Source organism: Centruroides sculpturatus, unplaced genomic scaffold (assembly GCF_000671375.1).
Source record: "Centruroides sculpturatus isolate CEXI.00-Female unplaced genomic scaffold, Cexi_2.0 scaffold973, whole genome shotgun sequence".
Lineage (NCBI taxonomy): Eukaryota > Metazoa > Arthropoda > Arachnida > Scorpiones > Buthidae > Centruroides > Centruroides sculpturatus.
The window spans coordinates 148,905-170,596 of record NW_019385487.1 but is presented as its reverse complement, the minus strand read 5'-3'; the positions used below and the strand labels follow the sequence as shown (position 1 = coordinate 170,596).

General features: G+C 30.2%; 1 protein-coding gene across 1 annotated transcript in view; it reads left to right on the top strand.

The window, feature by feature from the left end:
• Positions 1-21,692, top strand: part of LOC111639439 (nose resistant to fluoxetine protein 6-like) — a 97,242-nt gene that overhangs the window by 60,506 nt on the left and 15,044 nt on the right. The window contains exons 4-9 of the mRNA XM_023385331.1: positions 13,516-13,610; positions 13,811-13,984; positions 18,527-18,620; positions 18,770-18,856; positions 18,916-19,078; positions 21,169-21,251. Coding sequence (XP_023241099.1) covers positions 13,516-13,610; positions 13,811-13,984; positions 18,527-18,620; positions 18,770-18,856; positions 18,916-19,078; positions 21,169-21,251 — 696 coding nt within the window. The remainder of the gene's footprint in view (positions 1-13,515; positions 13,611-13,810; positions 13,985-18,526; positions 18,621-18,769; positions 18,857-18,915; positions 19,079-21,168; positions 21,252-21,692) is intronic.

Below are 21,692 nucleotides of genomic sequence, written 5' to 3'. Positions count from 1 at the left end.
CCTTTACTACATGAAAATGAAAATTAATGAATACACTGTGTACAGTAATTTACCTGATAAGACAGACCTCAGAAAAATACTTTATGAGAGCTTTTATACTTTTATAAAGCTGTCTATAATGAAAATTAATTAACTAAGGATTTTTTTGCCCTGCCAGGGTGTGACCGAGTTATCCGGAGTGCCGGGTTATCGAGAGCCGAGTTTTCGAGGTTTTACTGTACCAATATAGCCCTATCGCTGAAAAAATTCGCTTATTTTTGCTCGCCTCGAGTTTTGCTTTTAGTAGAAATGGCTAAAAAGTGCGCAAAATACGTACGGAAATACGTTATTACAGGATCCCCTGTATTGGACGACCACCTGTCTAAAAGACCACTTTTTGTAGAAACCGTGGGTGGTCGCCATAGACAGGTTTTACTGTATATGTATTTTTTATTTCAGTTATTTCTTTACGTAATTTATACTTAAAATCAAGTAAATAATTATATAAATTTTATACGTGCTTTTGACTTCTGTATCAGGCATTTATATTTTGCTTGCAACTGTATTTAAAATACAATGATTTTTCATACAAGGAAAAGTTTAAATTAATGAAAAAAAACCTTATACGTGTATTAAAACATCTTTTGTAAGTAAAATTGCTACGTTTTTGTAATTTAAAAATTTTTGTAAAATAATACTCGCAAGTTTAGTCGCGTGGGTTTGTCACACTCAAGGCAATCATCTCTGTCAATTTTTCAATGCCATTCTCTGCAGGGTTAATAAGTTTATATAATAGTAATTAATTCACTAATAAAATAACCATAAATATATTTTTATTATAGTAATTATTTAAAAATAATTACTGTAATAAAAATTATTACTTTCATTTACATTACATTTACATACTAAAGTAGTACTATACAATATACAACACAAAACAGATAGTAAGTGCCGTCGTTAGAAGTTCGTGTTAAAGTTATCACAACAGCAATTAGCGGCGAAGATTAACTGTGGAAAAACAAAATTTTTTTCACCGTAGACCTACAGTATTTTCCTTGGGGGTGTAAAATATTGTACACGATGCAATTAATCGGCTGATCTCATCGTTTGATAAAATTTATTGTTATTTATTTATTTATTTTGAAGCTCATATACAGTATACGTGCGATGAATAGTTTTTGTATCAACCTACCTTATTTCCACCTAAAAATATAATCTTCAAGTAATTTTCGCACGCAAAATATTCAAAAAACAATAAACGCATTAATGAAAAAATCAGTTTTACAGGTAACCTTCCTGTTAAAAAATAATAAAATCGTTTTTTTATCAACTAATAATTTTTCTTATTGTACAGTGCTTAAGAAAATATATAAAAATTACAGTATTTTTAAAGTTAAAATAAGATTAAACTACCGAATACTAAAACAAAGCGATGTAGAGATACGTCGCGCTTGTACATCGATGACGTAATACACGTAACTGAGGTGCTAAAGAAAAACAACTGAGTCGAATTAATTAAGTCGGAAAAAGAAAGTGTGCGTTATAATCGAGAAAATGCGACTATTGTATTAATCTTTAAAACATTAATATTAATTAATATTTTAAAGATTAATTAATACAATTGAATCGAATACGAAATGAAATTGAAATCAAATTTTTTGATTTATTGAATTGCATCCGAATAAAAAATATCTAATTTAAATGCTGTGTTTTACAACACAGATAATTTATTAAATTTATTTTTATTACTTAATTAATCATTTACTTATTTATTAAGTAACTTAAATCTGCTTTATTTAATAGATAAACCAAGTTTAATTTTTAAAATACGAGGTATATAAATGAATTTAACACATTAAATATGTACTGTGCAGTTAAACATCTGTAAACCGGTTTGGCAGGTACCAAACAGTACCGATTTAGCAGGTTTCCGTTTCGAACGGATTCTTTTTAATACAGAAATCGCTTCGTTTCGAATAAATTTCCGTTATAAACAGGTTCGTTTTGGACAAGTTTTATTGTTTCACACGCGACTAACCGAATAGTTTCTGACTCAATTTGTTTATGCTGCAATCAGCTGAAAGCATTCGGATGGTGGCTTTGAGCATTCTCCCCTCGTATCCCGCCGAAAGTGTTCGAGAGCGGCAAAGTTTATGTCAAAGTAATCATCTATTTATGTATTTTTTAAAATTAAAGACGAGGATGAGGATCTTAAGGGAGATATACGAAAAAACGTGATTGTCTTTGCAATGTTCAACCTTTAGTTTTTAATTAGCGTTGAACAAGTACCGGTGTGACGTGGCGCGTTTCTAAATCTGTAATTGGAGGAGATCGAATGTTGGTAATAAAGGTCCTTCAGCTCTCAGAAAAAACGTATTTTAACGTGAAATTTAAAAAACATATATTTCTGAAGTAGGTTATTTTTATCGAAACACTCACTAAAATTAATTAAAGTAAATGAAAAATTATTTTTTTTAAAACGTATCAAAATAAATTAACTGCTAGTAGAATTTAACTGCTGCTGTTATATTTATTTTTTTCTTACGAAAGATAAAATTCGATAAAGGGAGTGGACTTGTGTGTTTTTTAAACATTCAGTATTCAAGGACATCCAGTTGTTTAATTTTCAATTCCTATTTAAGTTTATAACTTCTTCTTTTACTTTAAACGAAGGTTGACATGATTTATAACGGAATCAATAAAAATATTTAAAACAATTCAATGTTACACTTATCATCATTAATATTGTTCGGCGAAAGCAGGTATTAATATAATGAGACATTCTACATCTTTCTCCAGATATTTCTTGCCATTTCGTTTGTTTCCTCACGATCCCTTCAACCTTTAGATCCTCGATAAATTAATTTTGTTTTTTTTTTTTCGCCCTTTCGAAAGATCAATTCTTAAACGCGTAATTACTAATACAATCAATTTTAAGATTAATGTCAAGTATAAAACACAGCATCGACTCGTGCGACTTTTTCAACAAAAATGTAGAATTTGTGTGTGGCGCCGTTTATTATGATTTTTACTAAAATTCTTTATTTCTAATTTTTACAAAATGGCAAAATCTTAATTTTCAGAGTGAAGACGAGTTTTATACAAAATTGCAAAAGCTAATAACGAATAAATGTCTTTAAGATGTAATAAGTGACTTTCTATATTTCCCTTTTACTTTTAACTACTAATAATTAATGACATTAATCCTCCTAATACAAAAATCTCCCTGTCAAATTGACATAAATAAGATAAAGTTGATTACATTTTCACTGCACATAATTGCACTGCACATGATAAATTTTTTAATATTAAGAAATGAGTTTGCTTATAAAGTGTGAGAGTAGCCGGGGGTACAACTCCGTTGGGATTGTTCGTACCACTTAGTCGGCACAGATTATCAGAAATCTGTCTCCAGAGTTTCAGATCTCTAGATCTGATCTTAGAAAGTTTCATAGGAGAGTTTTGTAATAAAAATTGATCCGAACGGCAAAGTTCAAATCCACGTCAGGATGACACCAGTTTGTCGATTTATCAATCCGCCGACAAACACGCGTATGAGATCCGATTCGGAATCAATTTAAGCGACATTTAAGTAAATTTAACAAGAGTAAATTTAATAATTCAAAAAACAAAACGAATACAAATATCAATGAACGAGGAATATCAATACGACAATTAAGCTACACGAGATAGACAAGGACTTATACTATACCGATGCGCGATCGAGAGAGAGCTCACAAAATCGTTTAAAACATACGACCTGTCTTAATTGTCGTTCGTCTTCTTCTCTGTAGGCAAAGGACACTTCGGAGATAAAGTTCATTTACTTCTTTCCATGGGAAATCGATATGTGCACAAAGTCAAAGATTCACTTCTAAGTGCTAACTATGAAATTATTCTATGTGACTCGTCTAAGGGCGTTGGTCATCAGGAGGAAAATGTGTGGAGTTTGGACACTTTCGGATCGGTCGCTGAACTCCTCGAATTCGGACAAATTTCCCCTATATCTCATGACTTACGACCAATCATCTGCTCGAAACTCGTTCATGTGAACGGATGAAAGGGGGATCGAAGAGGGGTAGATAGTTCCCATCTGAGCGAGATTTTTATCGGATAAGGGGAAAGCAGAGGATGTACGGACTTCCCTTAAAGGAAGTAACATCTGTTATCTATCTTTTCCCACGTCCAAACATTAGTTTTTCCACAAAAATGAAGTAATATTTTGTGTCGATATTTTAACATTATTAATAAAAATTATTAAATTAGGCCCAGGGCCTTTAGGTTTTCACAAAAGTAACAATATAAACAATATATAAAGGTGACGTTCATTGAATTTATTCTTTGCTATTTCTACAGACTAGCTAGCCATATCTGTTATAGATATGCACATATATAATAGATTAAAATTGCTATAACGACAAACAACATACAGTACCCTACACTGTGTATTGCGAGAAATAACTGATACAAAATCTGATAAACAGTTATGAATATGAAATATAAGAATTTCTTTTATGTAAGAGAAGTCCTCTTTTTAATATATCGAAGTCCGTGATAAAAATGTAAATTACAAACACCTGTTTTGAATTAATAATCTGCTTTGGAACCTGTTACGTAAATTACTGTATTATCGAATTCTAACATCTCAGACACTTTAACAATAAATAATATTTTATTTGTAAAAATATTTCTTCAATTATTACATTCTTGTAGTTCTTTATAATATTTACTTTTATATAATTAATTTTATTTATTTATTTTCATTAAAATATTATTGTTTACTCTTTCGGTGTTTATATAGAACAATGAAAAAGAATAAACATGGATCAGAAAATGACCTCGTCAAGGTTTTTAACGCATTTAGAAATAAAAAAGGAAAGTTAAGTGTTATTTTATATAAATTAGTGTGTGTTGGGCGGGGGATGTTATTGTTCATTCAATTTAAATTTTATAACTCTTGTTTTTTTTTTATCGAAAAAATGTGAAATTTTGCGTGGTAAAGCGGTCTTCGCCCGTTTCACCACGGATATAAATTAGCCTGTAGATCTGGTACGAAAATTAACGGGTATTTCGTTAGTTTACCTAGTATCTGAGTGTCTTGCTTCCAACGCTGTCTCACTCGCCTCCGTCCGAATCCGATTGCGCCATACGACCAACTTTCTAACTCAAAACAATTGCTGCTCCGACTTCCATGTCGGTCGTGACCAGGCATCAAAGAAGTGCCGACCCTCCAGTCACACGATGTATACTCATTCATCAAATGAAATGTATATTAGATAGGTAATTAAGTCTTTAAATAAAAAGTGAGAAAAAGACAATGCTTAACGTTTCTTCTCTTAATAAATTGTGGTAGTTAAATTTGAATTTACGCACCAAAAATTAGGCTGACACTTTAACTCTCGCTATTTAAAGTAAAATTCCCTAAATCAGCCTATTTAATTCAAAGTTTTTACTATCTGCACAAACAATCACTAAGAGGAAAAGAGAGAGTGTGTAATTATTTAAATACGCATTTAGCGTAAAATATTTGCCTAAAAGGGCACTTACTCAAGAAAATTATTTCATTGTGCTGTAATTAATATTTCGCAAATATCTTTTGAAATAATTAAGAGTAGGATGTACTTTAATTAAAATTTTTGTCACGCCATTCGACACATTACATTTGCCAGCCAAACACTATGCCCTTGGATAGCGAAATAAAAAAATTATACTTTAGAAATTATAAAAACGATGCTTATAATTTCTATTTTAATATTTAAACGATAATCGAGTCACTTTGACACCAAAAATATTTAGTTCGTCCAAAAATTATTTGGTAATTTATATTGTAGGGAACAAATAATTTTTTAAGAAGTTCCACGAAAGTAGTTTTCATTGAAAAGTCAGTTTTTTCTATAAGCAAGAAATACGTCTTTATAAATTTTTTCACGAGAGTAAACGCAAGGCCACTTACTAGTTGTTCATCGAGACAGAAAAGGCTCTGAAAATGAAGTATGAAAAATTTTTTAATCTTTTCTTACTCTTAACGATATTCTTGTGTTACGCGAAATGCAACAATACAAATCCCGAGGACGTCGACGATTTCCAACAAACGTTGATGATGTTAGAAAATGCGGAGATGCGAATAAAAACCGCTTTGAAGTCTGTCTTAAAGCAAAGTCTTCCTTATCTGATGAGAATTTCTGAAGAAGTGAACGTATCTTCACCTTGCATGAAGTCTTCCGTTCTCTTCCTGAAAGACTTGATGAAACTGGAAGAGTGGCCTCTTCGGAGTAAGTAATCTTCAATGTTATAAATTATTACAACTTAAGCTAGTAACCCTCGGATCACGCAAGGTCAGGTTTTTTAAAAAACCGGGCTCGGGAAGTCAGAAATCGTGCAGGTTTACAAAAAGTCCTGCAGGGATTATCTTATTATAACAGAAAAAAAAGCAAAGTCATTCAATTTTAATTTTCTGTGATTACACTGGTGAAGGGAAAGTTGAAGAGTGGTAGCATTAATATACGAGGATTTCCGTATACAGGAAATCCTCGTTAATTCGAACTCGATAGTTCAAAATCGCAATTATTTTCGGATTTTGATATAGATGTGTTTGTGTGTGTATGTTTTCACTCATTATGAAGCATAAGAATTCCCGTATCTTTCTGTTTGTATTTTTGTTTAAAAAGAATTAATCCTACGTCTTTACAAGGATGTCTGTGTGTTATTAATTAACATGATTCATGTTAAATGTTAATGATTATAGATCCAATGGTTAGAAGATAAAGGTAGTCACGCTCATATCGCGAGAAATGTGGGACTTAATTTAATTAATGAAGGTTTAACACGTCATTAGCGATTACAATTTTTTTCTAAAATTCTTACTTATCCTCAACATTCAGCTTTCTCCCATTTTATAAAAATAATTATAAGTAATATAATAATATATTAAAAGTTGTGTCAATTTAAAAATATCCTAACAGTTGGTTCCTTTTACAGTTTTAATGTCCGGCAAGTGAAGTTACCGATTCATATTTTTAAACTGTAATTTATAAGAAAATATACAATTTATGAAGTAATTATGATTTGATATTTGATTAAGATTTTTCTCTATTATAATAAATAAGAAAACAACATGTAAAGAAAAATACAGGATAAAAGAAAAAAAGCATTTTACATAAGCTTCAACAGTGAGTCACATACTACAAACACTCCTAGTCTATCCCCACAGCGTGCATTCCATTTGTTCCTTGTATAGAAATGAATTACTTTAATACATAGTGACCCTCATTTAAATAGCTTTATGACGAGATGGTTAGGCCTAATTAAAAGGTAGCTTCGATGACGTGATGGAGATTGCAGACTTAAAATCCCATTTCTCGCACCAGTGTAAGTTTTAAGACTCTTAAGGTGCGACTATGCAGACGCGAGCGAGAATATGTGACGAGAAGAGGCGAGACGCGATAAATATCAAAACCTGTCAGATATGTGCGAGAACAAAAAATTCGCTCTCGCCAGCGTTATTTCTCGCTTCTCGTTTGTGAATGGTTTTCCTCTGCGAAAACTAAATCGCTCGCAACCTCTCGCTCGCTCTAAATTCGCGTCTGCATAGCCGTACCCTTAGGGCTGTCTCACATTATTACTGACTGGACCGACTCTTAGTCGTGTTGCCATGGCAACAGCCGCCCGACTAGTCGTTCCAGTCGGACAGATTTGAAAAGATAAATACAGTACAACCTCGATTATCCGGACTAATTGGGGATAAAGGTAGTCCGGATAAGGAAAAATTCGGATAATCGAAACAAATACTTTAATTTGTCTTTTAATAATAATACAACACGTTTCCTTTTCGATGACATATCGGTAATATTAAAAGTAAATACTGTATTTAAATCGTGATCAAATTTTCAAGAAACAAACGTTCATATTGACTTTGGACTACTACTGACCAACGCTAACAGACTACCTATTGTTTAAAAGGCCCTCTGGTGGCGCAAGAATACGGATTTTATAAAATAAAAAGCAGTTGAAACTGCATTTTTATGAATAAAAATTTGACAAACTATTTATCGTTTTATGACGAATAAAATTTTTTCGTCGCGTTCGCGAGTTTTAAGTAATGCGTAAACCTTTGAGGCGCGAGGCCCTTCGGACCGCGAGGCATAGGCAGTGGCTCACGTCGCCCATGCCTTACGCTGCCCTTGGTCATAGAAATGATGTAATTTGAATATAAATTATTTATAAATACGTATGTCAAGGTACATTTTTATTACGACGTAAAATATATTTAAGAGTTTACGACCACTGTGCCGGGTGAGACGTTGTTGAAACAATAAAAAGTTATGCATTCCATCACGTAGATAAGGAGTGTCGTAATTCAGCAAGTGCAAATCAGCAAATTCGTAAAATTTTTGTTTATTTTGAACAATCCGGATAATAGAGGTCCGGATAATCGAGGTTTTACTGTATTTGTAGTCGGGTCGGAGCCGTCGGTGAGCTACGGCCTATGAGAGTTTTGAAGCTATAACCAATCAGAGTTTAGATTTATCCAATCTACGTCGAAGTTAGAAAATGGCGGAAACTATAGATTTCTCGGAAGCTTTAATAATCGAAGTAAGAACATATCCGTGCTTTATGATATTATAAAGACAACATAAAAAAATAATTTTTGGACGGAGATTTCCAAGAAACTAAACGTTGAATGTACGTGATTGACTAATCTAATAATGTAATAATGACGCGATATATCGAAATGCACGATCGCTTTCCGTGACGGCCATGTTTTCTGTTTAATTTAAAAAACTTACCATGATTGGCTATTTTATTGTTCTGATTGGTCCTTATGAGTCGGCCACTGACTTATAATCGTACTTAGTTCGAATGCTTTTACTACTAGTCGGTCCGATTATAAAATCGGTTGGTTCAGACTAGTCGGTCCAGTCAGTCATAGTGTGAAACACACATTAGGGGATCGTTAATCCCGCGTCAGAATGATCTAGGGTGGTTCGCGTGTTGGTGTGGAGGAGAAGACAGAGATGACAGGTATCTTACAAAAATCCGTTTATTTTAGCATATAAATAAACACAAAGCTTACACTAAGAAAGATTCGTGTTCAGTGTGTTGACACAGCGCTTTCAATTTTTTCTCCTTTCTGTTGACTCGCCGAATCTGTATTGCCGAGTGCCTCGTATCCTTGAAAATAGGAAATTACATTAATCTTGATTCGTCCCTTTTTGTCCATCCTGATTGACTTTACGTTTGTTCCTAAGCGAAATACGAGACCTGTTCGGGTCTCGAGAAGGTTCGCATCTGGGAAGTTACCCGACACTATTCGTTAACTTTGCATGAAAGGGGTAGATGGGACTTTGAACTTAAGCTTATTTTACTCCATTGTTGTCTAGTCTATTACTTCTTAAAATTCTAACGATTTGAACTGATGTTTAATTTTTTTATTAACCTTTCCCCCTTTTCCAAAACTTTTTATGTTCTAATTATTTGTATACGAGCGCCTTGTTAAAGTTCCCTCTCGACTGGAGGACACCCGTTTACATTTATTTCGTCACGTCTTACATTAATAGTATTTTTTTCTCGTCTCGGTATCATGTGACAACTGAATTCTATCTTTGATCGGTTTTTATCAATAAAGGTTCTTTTACTTCTCTAGTTTTGTTTAATAAATTTCTAATATAAATGTTTAATTAAAACCCGTTTTTTGGGACCCCACAGTAATTATTCTTGCGCCGTATACATTCCGCACTAATCCACATTATTTAGGTATTTCATACACTTCACTAATTTTATTGATCCGTTTGATTTGTAATAACCTTAACCCTCGATATATACGGTTTCGATCAATGCCGATTCAGTTAATGCGCATCGTTTGCAGGTAGGTTGAACGTTATTCCTTCGACACGGCAATTATAACCTCTGTTTACTCATTTTGAACGTTGGTTACGACTGAATATGAAACTCCGTGTTTTCGCTCAGTAATCTTATTTAGTACATTTAGTGTAGTTTCTGTTTTAATTCTTTAACTTTTACTGAAAAGTGTAGAGGCAGCAACAGTGAGGATCACGCTAAATAAATATTTTACGACGTTTAAAAAATTTTCTTTTCTGTTGTTGTACTATTCCGGTCGTTATGTGTACAAAATAAGTAAAAGTATTGGAATCCTTTCAAATAACGAAATTTGGCATTATGACACTAAATTAAAAATTATATAAAATTGATAATACAAAAGTTGTTGATTGCTAATGGTTAATACTGACAGATAGGCGGTCACGTCTCATACATTGAGATGGATCGGACTTAATAATTTAACTCGTTATTAGCATTTAAAATCTTTTATGAAATTTATCACTTTTCTCAAATGCAAGCGTTTTGATATTTTATAATAATTAACAATATAAAATGTTTTTATAATAAAATCTCATAACGACCGGAAAAATTACGTAGTTTTTTGCAGTTGTTATTTGAAACACCACTTCTTAATCTTTAACGTCATTAACGATGTACTTTGTCTTAAATTTTTGGTAGTCATCATTGTCTCTTTTTCCGGTCAAATTTCCGTTCTTTCCAGTCGAATTTAAACGTACAAATTACAGTTTCAGACACTTTGAAAATTCATTTATTTCCGGTTGATTTTTAGCATTCATATTTGCGATTTCACGTATGCGCTATTTTTCGGGCAGAGATTAACCGCATGTATCGAAGGTTTTCTGTACGGTGAATCTCCACGGAAAAATATAATTTTTTTCTTTTTCGATTTGTTTTTTTCAAAACATGATTTACATAAAGATAAGTTTACTTAATTGTATGTATTTACTATTTCCAGTGATTGATTCTTTCGGAAAGTTACCGGCAGGAATGTTAGGAGTAACACTATGGATACCGGGAGATTATGACCAGTGTTTGGACATAAAAATTCCTCAAAATAGAAAGGAGCTTACCGATAAAGGAAAGGAACAGGTTCGAGGCAAGTACTGTGCCCTGACAATTGGAATGCAAGAATCACTGAAACGTATTGCAAAGTCGATTCATAAGTTGGAAAATAATTCATTGATTAAACTTGCAAAAAAGATTATTGTAAGTATTAAAGTTTAAAGAAAAATTTTGCGATGAATTAGTACATTTTAGTGTAATTTGCCAGTTAAATTTATTTATACAACGAATTAATGAATTTTATAGAAACCAATAAGGTTTGAAGATACGTTGAAAACAGATTTAGTCGATACAAAGATGGAAATACGTATGGATGTTTGCATTCCGAGTACATGCAGTGATAAAGACTTAAGAAACGTTGGGAATTGGAGTAAGTCGTTTGATATTTTTTAATTATATAAAATACTTTTGTAAATCCGAACATGCCTTAATCAACTGTCTGTTCGAACTTAAACAATTCTGTCTATTGTATTCAGCCGAAACAACACAAAATCATTCTAACGAAGCATAATAACTTTGTAAAATTATTACAGTACTTATATATAGTATGTATTTTAAAGTCGATATAAATATGTAATTCAGTATAAAGAATTTTACAAACTAGTAGTCAGTAATTTGTAAACTCTTTGTGATAAATAGTTCGGATTAGCAAGAGTTAGATTGTATTATATAAAAAAGGAGATTGCTTTTATGCTATTTATATAAGCAAGTCGTAACTGTAATGTATGGAGTGCCCATCAATGGCAGATTCTCTTAATAATTTGTAAAGAATGTTTCAGATGTGTTTAAAGAAAAAAAGTTCCAATTAAAATTTTTTCCACTGCAGGGAGTAACGGTATTGGTAGATCGACTTTTCTTACTTAAAATACTTTTTTTCTTTTAGTTAAATTTGATTTTACAAAAAATGCATTCGAACCTCATTTTTTCTGATAAATTGAAAATTAGACAAGCTATAAATTAAATTGTTACTTTGGAAAATTAATTTATGTAATTGTTTAAATGTTTAATTACGTTCTTTATTTTACTTTTCAGTATTCGGGACAGCGGTAGACTTTAACGTCGGATATTGCAAAATCAAAGATGAACGTATTAAATACAGTAACGGACAATTGATATCGTTGTAAGTATATTTTTATTAAACTGATTGAATGAAATTTATAACCTGGGAATTATGAAAAGAACTTTAAATTACCGAAAAATTCGGCAAATTGACGATGCGATATAAAATATGATTTTAAATCGTAAACTTTTCGTGAAAAACACGATAATAATCTAAGGAAAAAATAAGTTTAACAAAGTAAATAGCCAATCGAATCTATTTTATTCTGAAGCGCATTACATGATATTAAAGAGAAATTTATTTTCTATTTGAATGCGCATCGTTTGTCTTGATTACTGTACTTTAAATATTTTGTTTTAAATCATCGACTGCTTCTGCTTTTTCTTTTCTTCTTATTTTAAGAATTATTGAACTGAATCGAGTAATGTGTTCTGCCTTTTACAACAACCAAATATTTGATTTTAGGTTGACCTCTAACTTCTTTTTTCTCTATCATTCAGTCAAACAATACTTTTATTCGACCTGAACGTCTTAATAGATATCCTATCGTGTTAATTTTTCGTTTATCTATAGTGTTAAGAATGAATTTGGTTTCTCTTGCTCTCTCCTAAACCTGGTCAATGGACAATTATTTAGTTTAAAATTCCTTCCACATTCTCTTCCAGCACAATGTAAAATTCGAGAATCGACAAAAATATCGGCAGCATGGGCCTCTAGCTTAAGATAAATAGTAACTGCTTCTCTCGATTATTATGTTTTATATTAAGCTATGTATTTATGAGTGATGTTCGGAGATGGTAACTCTTCGTATTTAGATATTTATGTAATCTTTAGGATTTTTATACTTCCGTTGCAAAGTTAAAAATGACGTCATAAATTGCAACGAATTATAGGCTAGTTCAAAAATATTCGAAAAGCTTGTTCGTTGTACTAAGCGTTCGACTTATACATTTTGTTATTTTTATTTGCTTTATTTTTCTTGAGAAACGTTTTCGGTCTTGTTAAACGTCTTCGGTTTAACAAGACTGAAAACGTTAGAAGCAATAAACTTCGGCTGCAAGATAAGGTGTATTAGTAAGATTTTTGATAATGTGATTTCAGTATGTATAATTGTCCATCAGCCAAAATGCCGCTTTGTACTGTATATTTGTGTCAGGATTATATTTAATCATTGCCATGCAAGTCAATTATGAAATCCTACCTTTTCTCATCCTTCCAAGATTTCAACTTCTTTCTCTTCTTCTCCTCTTTTACTACACACCCTCCTTATTCTTCTTCTCTTATTTTATTACATGGGCTAAGTCTCACTACAATCCTTCACCGATAAACTAAACTAAAGTGTAAAGATTCACAAGTAAAAAGTCTTCATTAAGCAAGTATTTAAGACATTTATAAATAATATAATATAGCTCTCAAGTTATTATGTACCCATAAATCATATTTATATTCTTACATTCAAACAGATATAATTACAGTAATAGTTACTTAATTAATTGTTAAATGATATAAAACATATTTCAGTAAATTGATATGAAAATATTAATTGATTAATTTAGAATTGTCCTTGGCATGTTTATTGCATGGGTAGGATTGGCAACGTTAACAGAAATATTAATGAGACTTCATATTATTCCTTTGAAGGCAAGTGAAGGTAAGTGTTTAAAAATATCAAAACAGTCTTTTTACATATTTAAGGGTGAGAATTTACCTATTATTATTATAAAGTTAAGGGAAATGATCTGGAATGCTCTTATTTTCGAATATATTATGAATAGTTCATAAAAATGATTATAAAATAAATGTATTTTTATCAGTTAATTGCACCTGAATAATATTGTTTGTTATTTTTAGGTAGATTTTTTGAGTATATTCTCGGAGCTTCACCTTACAAATCTCTACATAAATTATATTCGACGAATCTCGACGAGAGTACAAAATCGATCTGCGGTGTAAAATTTTTTTTGATAAATATTGTGGTGTTGGGACATGTAGGCATTGCAGGAATATTTTTCACCACAATAGGAGGTATTTATATTTTACTATAAGATATATGATTTAATATTTATAAATATTTATGCCATAATGTATGCAAGAAGTTGCCAATTTAAATTGTTTTATTGCTTAATTAATTCATTATCATAGTTAATATAGAAAATGTAATTATATTATCACTTTCAACTACGTTTTTGAAAGGTAGTGTATCGTATTATGAAATGACAAATTTCTAGTTTAACCCTGTTTTTTTATTATGTTACGAACATGCGATGATAATTATTTAGATTTCTTTCGCCAGAAGAAAGGAATATTCATTTTATAAAAATAATAAGATAATATTTTTTATTAACTTATTAAGAATTATATACGGAAAATTTTTAAATTAAAGTTTTTTTATATACATATATTTTTTTTTTAATCTTTATCTCACACATTAATTCATTGACAATTTGCTGCGCGTCATAAATTAAGATTCAAAACAATTACTAAAGAAAGTTTTTTATGAAGTTACAAAAGTGTTTCTTGTCAGGGGGCTGTTAAATTATGCATAAGTTTCTTCTGAATGTAATAAAAAGAAAATCGACGTATAATCGAATATCGTATTGAAAATTGAAAATTGAAAAAAGAAAGATAATAAAACAACTAAATACAGTACGAAAACTTTATTTATGTTATTTCTTATTACATATGACTTTGTTAGTACCGACGAAATAAATGCAAATATGCTACTTACTTCGCAGTATTTACTTCTTTTATTTCAAAGTAATCCTAAGAAATTTATAGTGCCTGAGATTTTAAAAATAATTACGAACAATAGTAGGCTTTAAAAATTTAAATGTTTTTCGAAAAGATATGCAAAACCTTTACGACAAGTTGTGAGTGTTTTAGTATCGACTTTGGATCGAATTATATTGAATTTCTTTCTTATATTGTGTGTCCAGTTTTATTTATTCATAATTAACCCATAAAATTGAGAAAAAACAGAAAAACGCATTAAAAAATTTTTTAATGTAGGCCCAAGTAATCGCGGACCAGGATCTTCAAACAAAAAATATAGTGAAGAAAATAGATAATGAAATAATAAAGTTATGTTTTACACTTATTATATAAAAAAATAAATTGATTTTTGTATTACTTTATTATAGATAATTTAACGAATATGAATTAATATTAAAAAATTGCAGTCACAAAAATTATGAAATATGTGATTGGCCGCGTGTATAAAAAGGTTAAGAATCACTGCTCTAACGTATGTCGTGGCAGGAAATACAACTTCGTTGTACAGAATATAGAACACCATTTCTACATTTTAACGAAATGACAGATTAGTATGGTCTTGTCGAAAGAATTATTCCATTTTTTTATTTTGTCGTTTGTGTAAATTTATGTAACAGACAAGTCTACATCAAACTATGTATTGTTTATTTATTATTCCGAGTTCGAAAATTTAGTGTTTCGCTTATATAAAAGCAGTCGTACATTACATAAACGGATTTTTTTTTAATCTGTCAGAAGTAAGATATTAGCAATTAGTGTTCGATGAAGTTATACTAACGATAATGCATTATATGCTCTCTGGGGAATAACCTTCACAAACAGGTAAAAACATTGTAAGATCTGCTTTTAAATGCAGTGAAGTATTTATTTAAAGAAATAAGCTGCGATACGTACGGAATTTGTAACTTGTGGACTGCTCCGTCAAGTATCATCGAAACAATGTCAGAGTGATGAAATTTTACGTTATCCGTTATTAAAAATATTCTGGGAAATGCGTTTTTCTTGTCGTAACAATACTCACTTCGAAAGGACAGAGATAATTTCGAGTTGTACGAGTCTTCCACGGCCTTATGTTTTACAATTCCAGTTAAAACCAAAATTGCTACGAGACTTACATTCCTCCCAGTATTCGATATACGGGAAATTAAATACAGGGGGAATAGAAAGTATTCGATATAAGAAACAAATGCGATGGTCGCATTTGTGTTTTCCTAATATCCATGTTGTCGGTGGGTGTGTAAATTATACCTGCTTTATCTAATGTATACAGTAATGTACAGAAATGCTGAATTTACAATATGGGCAATTACTCTTTTGTGACACACACTCTCTTACATATTATTCTTGGATGAACTTTTACCAGGCTTTTCCGGGTGACTTTTGCAATCTTCATGAATCTGCAAATTAAAATTTTATGTTTTGTATATTATATGCTTACAGTTTAGACTTCTCCAATTTTCGAAAAAATACCTACAGTATAAAGTATATATATACAGTATTTCAAGCAAATGGTGATGGACATAATTAGATTTTTATTTTTATCCATTAAAAAGAGAATTTTAATATTAGTAAAACTTCTTGTATAATTAATATTGTTTGATCAAAATCGAAAGATGATAAGGGCATAAAGCGCTATATTATAGTCTCAATTAAGGATGCACTAATAAGCAAAATGACTGATTACCGATTAGTGTTAATAATTTATTGTTTTAATAGTTAATTATATTATGATTTTATTATCGCATTAAATTACATATTATTAATAAAAACATAAAATTTCATTCGATAAAAATAATTTTATAACAACTTGTTATATGAATAACTTTTAACATGAAAATATTTTTTCTTTTTTAGATTCATGTATTAAATTAAAATGATAAATTATTATTTTAATAAACTTTTTAATTTTAATTAATAATTAAATCTAAACCCCTCATGGCTTGGGTTTGGATATTAATTATCAATTAATTAATTGTATTGCTTGGAAATTTTTTAAGAAAGATGAAAACGAGAAGTTTTCCAAGTGCAATTTATGCCAGTCTTCTATTTCGAGAGATGGAAAAAATGATGAAACTTTCGCCACCAAACACGTGATAAATCATCTGGAAAAATGTTATCATGAAAATTAAAAAAAAAAAAAAAATATGGTAGTGGAAATAAAAAGATGGACAATCCGTAACTTAGATGATGTTGATAATTCAAAATCTCAAGAAGAATTAAATTCTGAAGCTTTTACTTCTGGAGACGATTAACATGGAGGATAATCTCTAAGTTTCTTAAATTTATTTCAGGAATTACTTCTGGTGAATGAAAGAATGAATAAGAGCATGTTTTTAAAAAGAAATAAAAAACGAAACAAGCGAACAAACGTTTCGATGAAGAATTAGAAAAATATTTACATTTACCTCTTATACAAAGACCTAGCAGCCATTTTTGTGGTAGAGAAGTTCAAAAGAATTTTTTTCTAATTTGAGCAAAATATCTAAGTCTTCCAGCATCTTCCGTTGAAAGTAAAAGAATTTTCAGACTTAGAGGTAACTTTTTAAGGGCCCTGAAAATGGAGAAATTCTCATGTTTTTGTATTACAGTTTAAGGGTTTTAAAGTTTCTATTTGTTTTACATATTTAAAGTTTAAACTTTAAATAATACAGATTGTTTTGAACAGGTTATATTATACCTTATGATATGTATTGATGAAATAAATAATTTTAGTTATTATTTTTTTTAATATTTATAGTTTCAAGTAGTGTTCATTAAATAACAAATATATAACAGAAATTTATTGTCCTTTATATATGACATGCTAACAAAACTATTAAAATGCAAAATTGGCCGATTATTAAAACCGATTAACCGGGAAAATGACCGATATGGCCGATTACCTATTACTTACCGATTAATCAGTGCATGCTTAGTCTCACTGTTTTTATTGTTTTTCCTTTGGGTTGTATCTCCTTCTTTTATTTAACTTGCCAACTACGGTACGATGCAACGAAAAATATTTACAGAACATCTCGAATCTTCTGTGACACGAAACTTACACATTTCGCAATAATAAATTGAATAATTGTTCGCTGGAGCGACATACTAATTTTTCTGTAATTAGGGGAAATCATTCTATTAAATAGTGGAAATCGTTTTCTCTAATACTGAACAATCGGTTGAACTTCATGTTACGCCGTAAGTTAACGGTTGAATTCTTGTCATACGTGCAATCAATTCGATGATTTTTGTCACGATTTTTTTCCTTCGTTCACTTTGTCAGTTGCAATTTTCTACCTCCAAATCTTCTGTGAAATTAATCTGCAAATACTTGCAAAGTGTTTCAGTATTGGTGATACGCATATGTTCATTTCTGAAATCTGGTTTACTTATTCTGGTTTAGTGGTCGTTCCTTTTTCATTAGTTTTGTACTTTTTGAGTACTAATGTATATTTTTTATATATTAGTACACCTATGTACATTTTATATATATATAAATATGTATATACATAAAATATATACAAATTATATCATATGCAAGATGTAAAGACAGTTCTATGAAAGAAACAATAAATATCACCGAAGTGATTCTAATGCGTGCTATAGTTTGAAACAAAAACAAATCAGTAATTCTACGGAATTACTAATTTGTGACAGGGTTATTTTTATCAAATTGCAAAAGCCGCACGGGTGAAGCCGCGAGTACAGCTAGTTAATACATATTATATTGCAATTAATAAAACTGATATTTCATACAAAACATATTTTATATTTATCCATTATAAAAAAAATAACAATAATTATATTTTAAAGAAAAATATACCAATATATTCAAGCAAGCGAAACTTCTTCTATTCGAAATTATTTTTCAAGGCCTCACTATGATAGAATCATTCTTCTTCTACAGGTAAGATCATTTTAATTTTAATGTTACATATAAATACAATTTTCGAAGAATATTTACATTCGCTATCATATTAATAATAGTAACATTTATAGATTTCTAACAAAAATACTTCTGCGTTTAAAATTAATAATGAATAATATTTTTACTAGCGGGTTTATGGTAATGTATCTGAGACAAAAAAGTGGACGAAACTCTGCGAAATACTATATTATGATTTTAGTCAAGCGAGTTATCAGGTAAAATATTTAACTCTTACTGTCATTGGTTCGTGTATTATATTTTGTTCGTGTTGCAGATATACACTCCCGATATTCTTCGTTTTGGGCTTCTTAATTCTTCTGCCTCTTCTTGGAGAAGGTCCTCATTGGGATGTTGTTATTAGTCAGGCAAAACTCTTAGAAAGCAAATGGTGGAAATATATCAGTCATATTCATATTTACTCAATCGGTGAATTGACGGTAAATGTATAAAAGTTAAAATTTAGCCTTTGATTTACGTTTTAGACATTATGAATGATTACGATAAAATTCGCATTCACAGAAACTGTTTTGAACAAGCCAATGTATTAGATATATGCTATTTATCGTTAAGGTACAAATGTTTTTAATGTGTAACATATAATATAAAGGTAATTTGAAAGGTCCGTGAACGCTCTTTCACTTTAAACTTTTGTATAACGATGTTTTGTTTAGGACGTTCTTTATTTGACTATTTGTAACGTCAATTGTTTGTTAAAAGAAATGGAACTCGCTATAAATTTTGCAACTTTTATCTGTGGGAAAATTCAGTAGGCCTATAAATGTGGTTGTCTGTGATGCGAAAAATGTCTAAAATTCCATTTCAATTCGTTTCGTTTAAAGTTAACTATTATATTTAATTTCTCTTTACAAATAAAAACATTCTTTANTAACTTCAAGCTTGCGGAACTTTTTTTATTCGAAATTATTCTCCAAGGCCTCACTGTGATAGAATCATTCTTCTTCTACAGGTAAGATTATTTTAATTTAAATGTTACATATAAATACAATTTTCCAAGAATATTTTCATTCTCTATCATATTAATAATAGTAACATTTATAAATTTTTGGCAAAAATACTTTTTTGTTTAAAATTAATCATGAATAATAATTTTTGGCTAGCGGGTTTATGATAATGTATCTGAGACAAGAAACTGGACGAAACTCTGCGAAATACTATATCATGCGTGTAGTCAACCGAATTATCAGGTAAAATATTTAACTCTTACTTCATTGGTTCGTGTGTTATATTTTGTTCGTCTTGCAGATATACACTTCCGATATTCTTCGCTTTGGGTACCGCAATTCTTCTGCCTCTTCTTGGAGAAGGTCCTCATTGGGATGTTGTTATTAATCAGGGAAAACACTTAGAAAGCGAATGGTGGCAATATGTCACCCATATTCATATTTACACAACCGTTGGATCTACGGTAAATGTATAAAAGTTAAAATTTAGTCTTTAATTTAAGTTTTAGACATTATGAACGATTACGTGATAATTTGCATTCACTCAAGCTGTTTTGAACAAGCCAATGTATTAGATATATGCTATTTATCGTTAAGGTACAAATGTTTTTAATGTGTAACATATAATATAAAGGTAATTTTAAGGTTTCCTGAACTCTCTTTCACTTTAAACTTTTGTATAACGATGTTTTGTTTAGGACGTTTTTTATTTGACTATTTGTAACGTCAATTGTTTGTTAAAAGAAACGGAACTTGCTATAAATTTTGCAACTTTTATCAGTGGGAAAATTCAGTAGGCCTATAAATGTGGTTGTCTGTGATGCGAAAAATGTCTAAAATTCCATTTCAATTCGTTTTATTTAAAGTTAGCTATTATATTTAATTTCTCTTTACAAATAAAAACATTCTTTACGAAGTAATTTTGATAAATTAAATATTATTAAAATTTTTCGATAATGAAATATAGTGCAGATCAACACCAGCGTATCGCTAGAGCAGGTTGCTTTTGCTTCTGCAATTCCTTTGTTGTCTAATTTCATTTTCCGCCTTTGTTGCACGTTAATGAAATAAGCACTGTTCATACGTCACAGAAAACAGATCGAATTGTGATATTATGCAAACAGAAAGCATTATTATTGAACCATCAAGACCAATGGTTAGTTTAATTATTAGATAAGGATTATTTCAGAGAAATTCTTTTGTAATCGGTTTAAAAAGGCTATTTATAGGTTTATTAATAATTACATTCAACTGTAATGTGCAGAAAACTAAGTAACATCTGAACTCTATTTTATTTTATTGCATAAATTATTATTAATTTGTATAAAAATAAAAAAGTAACATGAAAAACGTTTAAATAAGTAATTTTATTAACGGAAAAATTTTAATTTATAAACCGTGATAAAATTTAGAGGCGACAGTAATAGAAAAAATGGCTTTAATAAATAGAGTTTATAGTATAATGATTCTTGTATTTGTGTGTATGATACTTTTATAGATAAATCAAATAAAATATTAGTAGTTTTATTAGTTTTTAATTCGTCTACTTTGTAAAATATTTTTAGGAGGGTTTCAACGTATTATGGTTCATCAGTGCGTTGCTGCAACTTTCCATCTTAATGTCACTGTTATTATGTATTGTTGACAGGTAAGAATTCGACAATGTATTTTTTATAAATAGATAAAAATTTATCTTTATTTTTGTACTATGTACAAAAATTACCTGATATAATGCTAAATCGATTAGATAATCTTTAGTAAAGTGTTTCAACTAAGAGATTCTAACTGTTCCTTATCTTCCTTTTAAAAAATCAATTTTTCAAAAATATTTTTTCAAACTTGATGAAATTTCATGGGTTAATTCTACAGAATTAACCACCGTTTTTTTTGCCTGGATCGCATCTGGGCAGATGTCGGTCTAAAACTTAAAACAGGTTAGTTAACTATTCTATAAATATATCCAAATAACTATTGTAGTAATTTACCGTTATAACAAATGTAATAATTGAATTTACCAATCTATAGAAATGTAAAAAAACCTGAAAAGGGGTGCAAATTAAACGAAAATATTGCACCCGAAATGCACAGT